Source organism: Budorcas taxicolor, chromosome 2, assembly GCF_023091745.1.
Source record: "Budorcas taxicolor isolate Tak-1 chromosome 2, Takin1.1, whole genome shotgun sequence".
NCBI lineage: Eukaryota > Metazoa > Chordata > Mammalia > Artiodactyla > Bovidae > Budorcas > Budorcas taxicolor.
The window spans coordinates 134,338,094-134,350,827 of NC_068911.1; the positions used below are offsets into that span (position 1 = coordinate 134,338,094).

Sequence of the window (12,734 nt, forward strand, 5' to 3'; positions counted from 1 at the left end):
AACTTGTTTTGTACTTCCAGTAGATCTTTTCCCAAGCTATCCTTTATACTAATTTGCAATATTTTGTAAAATAAAAAATTTTTAAAATTCATATATTAAAGATTTTAAAAATACCAAATGATTTTGTTTTTTAAAGAATCTTTCCAAACTCCTTTTTCAGCTTTTATATACATGCTTCTGCAGTGCTGAACATGATTTGCTTTTTTGCTAACAATGCAGTATACCTTTTATATGTTTGCTCTTTCTTTATATGTTCGATTCACTTTAAATCTTTAGTAATTAATAATTAGTAATGTAATAAATATTTTTAACAGAATAAAATATAATTTTATCATACTATGCCTTGGAGATTGTTTTTGTTTTTGTTTGCCAATAGAACCTAGTCTTACAGGTAGAAAATGCTTGGATCATTGATATGTTTTCCTTGAGCCTTCCAATATTGGTTCACATAGTTGTATTTTTTAAACATTTCTTGTCTAAAAACTCCCCACTTCTTCTCCATATTTAAAAATTGGAAGCTGTCACATAAAAACCAAAATACTTTCTTTCGAAGACCAGAATATCTGACCACATTTACACCATGCTCCTGTTTGGCAACAATGAAATGGGTTCACCGAATTTCCACAACCCTTACCCCATACCCCCAGTCCCCACACCATTCTGTCCAATTCTGTCATTGAGACTGCTGCCAGTTACCATTTATCACTGTGCTTATGTGGTTTTTTTCTTATGTTAAGCCCACTTCCCTTATTTATGTTGCCTATCTTCTAGACATTTGAATTCTGGGAATAGTTTAGAGATGATGACAGGAATCTTCAGAAATTCTTCCCAAATCATAGGGTTGGGAACATATTGAGAAGTAGGGGAGTGGAGACACATATAAGAGAGAAAAGGTTTGGGGGATCAATTCAACAAATTATCATTCTTGCTAGTGAAATGTCTGGGGGACAAAAGGCACACCCCAAAATATTTTCAACGTTTAATAGAAGTTCTTCAGATAAGTGTCTTTGGTAATGAAATATGTAAAGGTGGAAGAGAAAATAGTAAAAAGCCTAGAGACCCTCAGCTCTAGGTATAGAGACAATCACTTTTCGATGACGAGTCATGAATGTCCATGTAATTGAGATGAGAATTCAAACATTCTCAGTCACTCAGAAGAAAACAAATTGTGAAAAGTCACAAGTAGAATCAAGGCAAGGCCATATACATTTCTCGAGAAAACCTCACAGGAGTTCTTAAGCCTACCAAAGATGGTTCCTAACATCTCTGGTCATAGAGACCGACTCTTCTTCTCATGACTCTTGTGTTTCGCTGTCACCATCTTCTGAAGTGTCAGAAATATGCTCATAAACAGTAACAGAGGTAGATCTCCCAAATTGTTCATCATAAATTTCTTCATTTTTGGCAAGTATCTTTTGCCTATAAAGAGAGGATTTATAGGGGTAAAGGGTAGAAAGGGATATAAGACATCTGGGAGGCAGAGAAATGTGGTTTTGTTCCTTCACCGGTTGGGAGTGGTCTCTTTCAATATTTGCAGTGATTTTGAATTTAGGGAGACATGAAATTTGGATTACCGAATTCCCATATGAAGAATTTATGACAAAATTAACACGGTGAACAATTTCCCTTTGTTAAAGTATTGATCAAAAGTTACTTCAATGATTTAAGATGCATCTTCAAGTAACAGTATAATTTCTGACCTGAGGTTGATTTTCATAAGAACCAAATGCAGCCGTATCTAAAGGTAAACTATTGACACCTAAATCCCAAGTTAAAAAAAAAAAAGATACCAACAGAAGACTCTTTAATGGGGCTTCCCTGATAGCTCAGTTGGTAAAGAATCCACCTGCAATGTGGGAGACCTGAGTTCAACCCCTGGGTTGGGAAGATCCCCTGGAGAAAGGAAAGGCTACCCACTCCAGTATTCTAGCCTGGAGAATTCCATGGACGGTGCAGTCCTTGGGGTCACGAGTCAGACACAACTGAGGAACTTTACTAGTCTTCATTAAATAGAGTAGGGAGGCCAGAAGGGGGAGCTCTCATGCCCTGAGATGGTAGCAGACCCCCAAAGGAAGAAAGACTCCTCCTGTTTCCTAGGAAGAACTCAGGCAAAGAAAAGTCATGGACTCTGTTTACTATAGCCCTCCCCTATTACTTTTTCCCCTCTATAAAAGCATTCTTCTTCCCTTGCTATGTGGGACCTTGCACATGGCTTGCCATATTTCAGTTCAGTTCAGTTCAGTTGCTCATTCATATCTGACTCTTTGTGACCCCATGGACTGCACCACACCAGGCTTCCCTGTCCATCACCAACTCCCAGAGCTTACTCAAACTCATGTCCATTGAGTCTGTGATGCCATCCAACCATCTCATCCTCTGGCATCCCCTCCTCCTCCCACCTTCAATCTTTCCCAGCACTGGGGCCTTTTCCAATGAGTCAGTTCTTCACATCAGGTGGCCAAAGTATTGGAGTTTCAGTGTCAGCATCAGTCCTTCCAATGAATATTCAGGACTGATTTCCTTTAGGATTAACTGACTGGTTGGATCTCCTTGCAGTCCAAGGGCATTTCAAGAGTCTTCTCCAACACCACAGTTCAAAAGCATCAACTCTTCAGCTCTCAGCTTTCTCTACAGTCCACCTCTCACATCCATATATGACTACTGGAAAAAACATAGCTTTGACTAGACAGACCTTTGTTGGCAAAACAATGTCTCTGCCTTTTTTTCCCCCCAGTTCCTCACAACTGATTTTATTAGCCAACATATACCAAAGATGGGCGGCAAAAGACGTGTCATTTTTGCAGTTTTCTTTCACCACTGGAGCCCTGTGCTGTTGTTGACCGTAGTTTTCCAGTCTTTTGATTAAGCCTTGCCTGTCGTGTGCTGCTGTAACATCAAAGTAACTGCTTTGCACCCTGTCACCTCCTCTGGCAGGCAGCCGTCCTGGTCTTGGAGCGTGGGGTTGGCCCCGGATTGGAGCAGCAGCTCCACAATGTCCAAAAACTCACAGGCAGCAGCATAATGTAGAGCTGTTTGACGTTCATTGTCCTGACAGTTAATATCAGCTCTATATTGTAGCAAGACTGTGGCTAGTTCCTTATGTCCTCGATCACAGGCCCAGTGGAGTAGAGTTCTGCCCTCTTCATCTTTCATATTCACATCCATTTTTTTTGTTTTGAAGACTTTGGTTATATGGTCGATGTTGTTTTCCCTGCAGTAATCAAATATGGCTTTATCTTCTTCCCTGATGATTTCTTCGTGATACAGAGAACTAACAAGTGGCCCACCAAAACCCGTATTTGCTTCTTTTCCTTTCTTCTCTGGTGACTGAGGATTCCAACTTGGATCTAATTTTTTAACTACAGCAATATGTTCCTGCATTGCTGGGCTGGGGCTTGAATCACCAAGCGCTTTCCATGCTTCCCATTTTTGCTTTCCTTTAAAGTCAAAGAAGCTTGGTTTAGGTGTATTGCAATTACAAGAGCTGCTCCCTGCTAGCCACTTGCACCAGGCCTTGGAGGTGTGCTGCAGCCTTCTCAAACAGCTCTGCCAGGCTCCTTGGATGCCTCGATCTCCCAGCTCTGGAGGGATTCCACATTCCCGGAGTCGTCCCCTGAGCTCAGCTTTCTGCCACTGTCGCCCGTGGTGGCCCCCAAGGGCAGGAATGATGAGGCTATGAATCTGCCTGTCTTCTTCGGACAGGGTGTGATGCCGGCGTGGGGGCCTGGCCCATCAGTCCCAAGCTCAAGTCGCAGCCAAGCTCACCTAACCCTCGCTTAACTCAGCCTCGCTCCCTCTATTCCCCTGGTCTCCCTGGGCGTGCAGGGAGGGCCCCGCCACCCTCTGCTGCTCTCCCCCGCTGCCCGGTCTCTTCCGGCTTCCCCAGGCTAACAGGGAGCTCGGGCTAGCCCAGATCGCTCCCGTGGTGCCGGGGTTGGAGCAGCACAGCCAGGGGGCCTGGAAGAAGGCTCGTCTCTGCTGTCTAGGTTGGTCATAGCTTTTCTTCCAAGGAACAAGCGTCTTGTAATTTCAGGGCTGCTGTTGCCAACCACAGTGATTTTGAAGCCCCCCAAAATAAAGTCTCTCAATGTTTCCATTGTTTCCCCATCTATTTGCCATGAAGTGATGGGACCAGATGCCATGATCTTAGTTTTCTGAATGTTGAGTTTTAAGCCAGCTTTCTCACTCTCCTCTTTCACTTTCATCAAGAGGCTCTTTAGTTCTTCACTTTCTGCCATAAGGGTGGTGTCATCTGTGTATCTCAGGTTATTGATATTCCTCCCAATAATCTTGATTCCAGATTGTGTTTCATCCAGCCTAGCATTTCACATGATGTACTCTGCATATAAGTTAAATAAGCAGGGTGACAATATACAGCCTTGACATATTCCTTTCCCAATTTGTAACCAGTCTGTTGTTCCATGTCTGGTTCTAACTGTTGCTTCTTGACCTGCATACAGATTTCTCAGTAGGCAGGTCATGTGGTCTGGTATTCCCATCTCTTGAAGAATTTCCCACAGTTTATTGTGATCCACATAGTCAAAGGCTTTGGCATAGTCAATAAAGCAGAAGTAGAGCTTTTTCTGGGCTCTTGCTTTTTCAATGATTCAGTGGATGTTGGCAATTTGATCTCTGGTTCCTCTGTCTTTTCTAAACCCAGCTTGAACATCTGGAAGTTCATAGTTCATGTACTGTTGAAGCCTGGCTTGGAAAATTTTGAGCCTTACTTTGCTAGCCTGTGAGATGAATGCAACTGTGTGGTAGTTTGAACGTTGCTTGGCATTTCCTTTCTTTGAGATTGGAATGAAAATTGACCTTTTCCAGTCTTGTGGCCATGGTTGTTTTCCAAATTTGCTGGCATATTGAGTGCAGCACTTTCACAGCATCATCTTTTAGGATTTGAAATAGCTCAACTGGAATTCTATTACCTCCACTAGCTTTGTTCATAGTGATGCTTCCTGAGGTCCACTTGACTTCACATTCCAGGATGTCTGGCTGTAGGTGAGTGATCACACCATCATGGTTATCTGGGTCATAAAGATCTTTTTTGTATAGTTCTTCTGTGTATTCTTGCCACCTCTTTTTAATATCTTCTGTGCCCATCTTTGCTTGAAATGTTCCTTTGGTGTCTCTAATTTTGTTAAAGAGATCTCTAGTCTTTCCCATTCTGTTGTTTTCCTCTATTTCTTTGCATTGATCACTGAGGAAGGCTTTCTTATCTCTCCTTGCTATTCTTTGGAACTCTGCATTCAGATATTTATATCTTTCCTTTTCTCCTTTGCCTTTCACTTCTCTTCTTTTCTCAACTATTTGTAAGGTTCTCCTCAGACAAACATTTTGCCTTTTTGCATTTCTTTTTCTTGGGGATGGTCTTGATTACTGCCTCCTGTACAATATCATAAATCTCTGTCCATAGTTCTTCAGGCACTCTATCAGATCCAATCCCTAGAATCTATTTCTCACTTCCACTGGATAATCGTAAGGGATTCGATTTAGGTCATACCTGAATGGTCTAGTGGTTTTCCCTATTTTCTTCAATTTAAGTCTGAATTAGGCAAAAAGGAATTCATGATCTGAGCCACAGTTGGCTCCTGGTCTTGTTTTTGCTGACTATATAGAGCTTCTCCATCTTTGGCTACAAAGAATATAATCAGTCTGATCTTGGTATTGACCATCTGGTGATATCCATGTGTAGACTGTGTTTGTAGACCCCAAATTGAAATTCATTGGTGATTCCAAATAAACCTATCATTGCTGGAGAATAACTGGCAGTCTATTGGTTTTATGTCAACATTTGGTGGCCAATACAGGGACCAAAGATGATCCTCAATGGCTCTGGGACTGGTGAGCAAACAGGTGTGGTGCTCACAATTGAGCCCACTGAGCTCACTGTTTTTCTCAATGACCCTGGAGTTTGAAGGTATATCTTTCTCCTGGATCTGAACCCATGCCCTCTTTGCATTTGACGCTCTCTGACTTTATTCAGAATCTACTTTAAGGTTTTGTGTTTCTGGTTAAGGCCTTGTTCTATTTGTGAGTACTCATTTGGCACTTTGGTCTGATTTTGTGATTAGACTGTTTCAACTAAAGCTGGCTGAGAAGCTGTCAACCCATTCCTTTGGGAACAGGAGCTATTTCACTGAAGCTGAAGCTGTTGGCCCCGTCCTTTGGAACATAGGCTGGTTCCTGGAAACTGGCTGAAAACCCTCTGTACTGGCTACTTTGGGATCAAGCTGTTTCATTAGAACTGGCTGGTATTAGCTGGTAGGCTGTTTGAGCTGAAAGCTGTTTGGTTTGAGCTGTTCAAGCTGTCAGTTATTTGAAAATTATTCTTTTATTCCATAGAGAAACCTCTGAGAAAGGGGACCCCTGTTACCTAGATATTTTGAAATCCCAATCCCAGGGATTCCAACGAGTTTTATGTTTAGAAACTGTGGTCCTCAAAACAAAAAATGATGGTCCTTCTTCATGTGCATTTCTAGCTAGATGGACTAGTCCAAATCAAAGGCAGATTAGGATCTCAATGGCCATTATGGGGAGCTTTTGAAATCTCCAAACTTAATTTTCTTAAAACCAAATTAGACCACAATAGTTCAAAAATTTCCAGAACTGTGTGGAATGCTTATTTTGAGCCTGGTAAATGTCATGAGTCTAAAATTTCCTCTCTGCAAAAATAAGATTTTTAACGTTAACTGAGGCAAATAAAGAAAGATAAAATGGCTGCTGAAGCTTCTGGCTCATCTTCTTTGGCCTATTTGTCTCAGGCTCCATCTCTGTTTCCATCTTGAGTCTCTTCTTTGGTTCTTCGTGACCAGACTCTGCCTCTGGCACCATCTCCCTCTTTCCCGTCTATGCTGCTTACACATCTTTATATCCTTTGTTCCCCTACAGTAATTCCTTTACTGAACTTTCCCTTCTTTCTGGAATTCTCCCCACTCCCTCTCCCTCTGAACTTGTCAGAACCTGTCCCTTTAAAATTAAGTAGTCTGAGAATCCAAATCCTTAATTTCTCATACTCCTTGGATTAAAGCTGAACTGTGAGCCATAAAGACTCGGAGTAACCAAAGAGCCTCACAGATTTGCTTAGGAGTTTACTATAGTCATTCAAACTTACTGACCTGGTTTCTCTAACTTATATAGTTTATATATATGCTTGTTGGTGAAAGCCAGTCCCAGTATTGGATGAAACCTGCTAATTAAGAAAATCCTAACAGATCTCAGAAATTACAACCAGGAGACCTACTAACTTATATGGCTTGAGCAAATGCTAGGTGACTTCATCCCATGATTCCTAGGGCTTTTCCAAAGTTTGTTGATTAGAAGAAAATTCAGGCTTGCACATAAAAATGTAACAAACCTATTCATGACAAATTATAATTGACTTCAGATTGTTTTTAAAGAAAATTCTGGTCCTCCTAAAGAGTTTGATTCTACCCAGGAAGCTTTTAACTCTACTTATTAATGGGTTGAACTGAAATCTTTCCCTGCTAAAAAGACCCGATAGAATGGTAAATTTACATCCACTTCAGATTTAGTTCATCTGGCAAACCAGCTCTCTGTCACTCATGGATGAGTCACCCATAAATAAGACCACCAAAATTCTTATCTTCAGTTTCACAAATTAAATTTCCTAACCCAGACCAGAATCCTCTTAGTTTCTCCTGTTGTTGCAAAGAGCCAGAACATTGGAAAAGAGATTTTACAGAGTCTAGCACTTCAGGTTGCTTCAGCCCTCTTAACCAGCCTTTCCAACATCCTTTCAGTTCTCAGTGATAGGGCTCCAAGGAACTCCAGGGGCTCTTCCCAATCCGCCCTCCCAATTGGTTTGAAGAAATTTTCCCCAAGTTGGGGATGAATCTCTTTCAGTCCTAAAGGACATCAGAGCCACATTCTCAGTGCTCAGCCCCATTACAATAAAGCAGCCCCTGCCTCAGAGTTCTAAAACACTTCAAAGAGTGGGGATCTCTAATGAGCCACAAGAGGGGCCTGTCTCTGCACTTACTTCCTTTTGTTTAGGTCCTTTGAGACACACGTCCCTTTCTCCTTAGTTCCCTCATCTCTCCCCATTTATTAAGCTGAGACTTCTTAGAGAAGTTTCTTGCCGGAATTTCTTTCTCCTCCTATAAAATAATTCTGGAATTTGACTACAATCATCAAAGCAGCCAATTAGGTGAATTAAAAGACCCTGTGACATCTTTTGTTTGCTCCATCTGTCATGGACCTAAAACTTATTCTGGAAACACTGATCATCCCTCCTGAATCAACTACTATCTTCCTTATGGGCAAAATCTCCAACTGATATTGGCAAAATTCACAGTGCACTTGCCATCAAGATATTCAAATAGATCCCTCAGAACCTCTTCCTAGCATTTATTAATACCCCATAATAAAGAAGGCCTTCAAGGCATAAAAGCCCTTAATAGAAAATCACAAGGCTCAAGGTCATGGATTTAAAAATAATCCTCAGTCATAAAACTGAATAAACCCAGAGAGTCTCAGATAAACCTCATATGTTGTTTTGCATTAAAAACTAACATAGGAAAGGGAGAGGAGTCTCCCAACATCACTTTAAAAGTGCTGACCTCAGAAGGTAACTTCTGTGGCCAGCGAATATCCCCCTCCTGACAGTGCCTGTGCCTTGACTTCATGAGGGAATACCTAGGTTCATTTCCACCCATTCCTCACCCATCACCACACAACATGTGGAATCATAGTCCCCTGATCAAGGATTGACCCCAGGCCCCCTGCAGCGGAAGCATAGAGTTGTAACCAGTGGGCTGCCAGGGAATTCCTATTGTCACTTTCTGAAGATAATTCAGCCACGTCTTTTTTGAGCAGCCTCATTCATACCTTAGATGAATGTTTTCTTCTGTCAGGTGGTGTATGGTGTACTTAAGCTTGTCTTCAGCTTCAGTAAGCTTGATCTGGAGTGTTTTCTCCAGAGTTGCTACCATAGCTTTCTGAAAGACAGGTACATGTTAATAGCCATCTTTCCTAAATTAGAGTCACCCAGGGCAGAGCTACATGGCAGAGGGTTCCTCCCTCCAGCTCCCACCCCCACTCCAGCCAAGATTCACCTCTCTCTGGAGTTCCATCTGGGTTTGGTAGAGGGTTGTGTTAAGTGATTCTAGGATAAGAGCTTGAGCATACAGCTCTTCCTCTATGACCTGGGTAAGAAGAAGAAATTGTTTCAGGACATTGCACTGATGTCTACCCATTTATCCTCTTGTACAGGACATTTGGATTAGAATGTGAAAGCATCAACTTTAGCCACTCCTTCTCCTGCTCTGTTACTATGCCCTGTTCATTCTACCCCTCTATGTCTCACTAGTCTATACCCCTCTCAACAGCCTCACTGGTATGGCCCCAGAGCCAGCCCTCACCAGAGCTCACATGGGTTGTCAAAATAGCTACCAATTATCCATTCATTAAACAAGTGTTTACTAAATATCTAGTATGAATTGCAACTACATGACTGTCCAGAGAATGCAAAACCATAGAGACAGTAAAAAGACCAGTGGCGGCCAGGAGTTAGGAAGGGAAGCAAGGAATGAATAGGAGGGTGGGGGGTTTTTAGGGCAGAGACATCATTCTGTATGATGCTGCAGTGGAGGCTGCGTGGCATGACTGATGCACGTGACAAAGCCTATAGGATGCAAACAGGCATGCCCGCCCCCGTATACCAGCTGCTGTACTGTACTACGTGCTTCTGAAGGTACTGTACTGTAAGATTAAAAATGTTTTATTTTTTGTGTTTGCTTGTTTTTTATGTACATATTATTTGTATGAGAGGTATTACAAACCTATTAGATTACAGTACTATATAGTTGATTGTGTTAGTTGGGTAGTTAAGCTAACTTTGTTGGACTTTTGAATACACTCTCAGAATGGAACTTATTCATACGTAGGGACTTACTGTACAACACAAAGAAGGAATGCTAAGGTAAATTGGATTTTAGTTAATAATAATGTATTGATATGGATTCATCAGGGGGCTTCCCAGTGGCTCAGCTGTAAAGAATCTGCCTGCCAATGCAGGAGACGTGGGTTCTATCCCTGGGTCAGGAAGATCCCCTGGAAAAGGAACGACAACCCACTCCAGTATTCTTGCCTTGGAAATCCTATGGACAGGGGAGCCTGGTGGGCTAGTCCATGGGGTCCCAAAAGAGTCAGACATGACTGAGAATGCATGCACCATCACTTTTATTGCAATGGCATTGGGCAAAGCACTTTACCAGGTCATTTGGCATTCTTTCATTGAAGCATTTATTTAAAAATGAATAAAACTAATTTATTTATTCATTTAAAAATTTGCAGTTCACTGGATGTCTGTGATATGGCAGGCACCATTCTAGGAACTGAGGATTAGTGGCAAGGAAAGCAGTAGACAAAAATCCCTCCCTTCACTGAGTTTATTAGGTTGAATGGTTATAAGTCAGTGTCGAAAAATAAAGTGTCAGGCAGGTTGTTGAGCCTTTAAGTAGAGCAGCCTCTGAGAAGTTGGCATTTGGAGAAAGACTGGGAGAAAGTAAGAAAGTGAGCTGTGTGGATATCTGGTAAAGAGCTTTCCAAGAAGGGAAAAGATCGAGTGCAAAGACCCTGAAGTGGGAGAAGTCTGGCCGGTTAAGAAACAGTAAGCAGTCCAGCGCCACTGGAGCTACACGATGGAGAGAAGGAGCAGAGGGAGACGAGGCAAGGAGAAGGAACCACCAGCAGGCAGAACAGTCCCTAAACCAAAACAGGACTGGGGAAATTCACGTTTCCACCATGCACGTGTGTTAGTCGCTTCCGTCGTGTCCAACTCTTTGCGACCCCATACACTGTAGCCTGCCACGCTCCAGCCAGAATACAAAAACCCTGTTAAAACACAGAGATTACTCAGCATTGGGGAAAAACTAGCCCTAGATCAAGACGGCTTTAATTTTGCCTAAGAAAGCTTAAAATCAAGGCTTGAAAAATCAAATTGTTGCCAAGTAACTTCTTTAAAAAAAAAAAAAAAAGGGTGTGTGTGTGTGTGTGTGTGTGTGTGTGTTTAAGTTTTTATTATTTATTTGGCTGTGCTGGTCTTTGTTGCTGCAAGGAGGCTTTCTCTGGTTGCAGTGAGTGGGGGCTACTCTCTAGTTGCTGTGTGTGGACTTCCCATTGCAGTGGCTTCTCTTGTTTCGGAGCACGGGTTCTGGGGCTCATGGGCTTCCATAGTTGTGACATGTGGCCTCAGGAGTTGTTGGCTCCTGAGCTCTAGGGCACAAGCTCAGCAGTTGTCGTACATGGGCTTAGTTGTCCCCTGGCATGTGGGATCTTCCTGGGTAAGGGATTGAACTCCTGTCTTCTGCATTGGCAGACAGATTCTTTACTACTGAGCCACCAGGGAAGCCCATTTCCAAGTAACTTAACTGAATCTCAGAAAGGTTAATGGTATTTAAAGAAGTACAAAAATATTCAGCACCTAGTAAGGTAAAGGTCACAATGGCTGGCATCCAATAAAAAAATTACCAGACATGCAAATAAGCAAGAAAATATGACCATACATGAGGAGCAAAATAAATTAATTGAAATAGACCCAGAAATGACACAGTGATAGAATTAGTAGTCAAGCTCATTAAAGCCATTCTTACAACACACTGAGTCTACCTCATACCAAAGTCCACCCGTTTACCTTATAGGACATTATGACTGTTTGCCCAACAAAGCTGAAGTCCTGCCTGGGCTCTACGATGTCATGCCATGCTTTCAGAATGGCTCATCTTTTCCCAAATGGGTCCATTCTGAATTCAAATTAAATTCACAGTGGAAGAAGAACCACAAGGCCGTTTGTGGGTTTGAACAATTTCCATTCTGATATCTCCTTTGTGGAAGTGCTATAATTTGTTCCAGAAAAAAAGTTCCTAGAGAGGCTGTAGGGGTGAGGTAAATACACTCAGAGTTTTAAGGAAAGACTTGAACTCACAGTTCCCAAGAGGCAGTATCGTACTTTTCAGAGTCTAAATGGAAGAATTTGGCATTTTACCGTTTAAGGCCCATTTGTTGTTAGAGCCTTATGAAAAGTGCAAGGCATTTAACACTGAAGATCTCACAGTATATTGTTCATATATTTGTTCAGATCTGGCTCTAAAAAGACAGCAATGGCTTTCTTTTTTCAGATAGTTCTAAAATCCTTTTTGACAGTGAATCCAGCGAACTCAGCTTTGTGTGTATATGTGCTAAGTCGCTTCAGTCGTGTCTGACTCTTCATGACCCCAAGGACTGTAGCTGGCCAGGCTCTTCCGTCCATGGGATTTTCCAGGCAAGAATACTGGAGTGGGTTGCCATTTCCTCCTCCAGGGGATCTTCCTGACCCACGGATTGAACCTGTGTCTCCTGCAGCTCCTGAACTGCAGGCAGATTCTTTACTGCTGAGCCACTGGTGAAGCTCTAACTCAGCTTTAGTTCTTTTGTTTTTCAATGGTTTGGGGAAAATTATCATAGATTCCATTTTATTGAGAATGTATCATTTTAGCAATATATTTGTAAGAGGCTAATTCCACAGGAAAAATGAAAAAGCTTACCTCTTTTGTCTTTCTAAGCTCCTCTAATTGCAAGGTATCCCTTTCATGTTGTTTTAAGAGCTCCTAAAAAGAATTTTATTTAGAAAAGGTCAGCAACTGGGGTTCTGGCACTTCTTTCAGAAAATTAAGAAAGCCAGAATAGGATTCAGGAATGCAATATTCACCAAAGCTCAGATGTTGCTTTAATAA

General features: G+C 41.9%; 1 protein-coding gene across 1 annotated transcript in view; it reads right to left on the minus strand.

Annotated features, from left to right (window-relative positions):
- Positions 1-1,292: 1,292 nt before the first annotated feature.
- Positions 1,293-12,734, minus strand: part of FLACC1 (flagellum associated containing coiled-coil domains 1) — a 29,940-nt gene continuing 18,498 nt past the window's right edge. Inside the window, exons 11-14 of the mRNA XM_052635863.1 lie at positions 12,546-12,608; positions 9,078-9,167; positions 8,851-8,960; positions 1,293-1,419 (exon numbers count right to left, since the gene is read on the minus strand). Coding sequence (XP_052491823.1) covers positions 1,293-1,419; positions 8,851-8,960; positions 9,078-9,167; positions 12,546-12,608 — 390 coding nt within the window. The remainder of the gene's footprint in view (positions 1,420-8,850; positions 8,961-9,077; positions 9,168-12,545; positions 12,609-12,734) is intronic.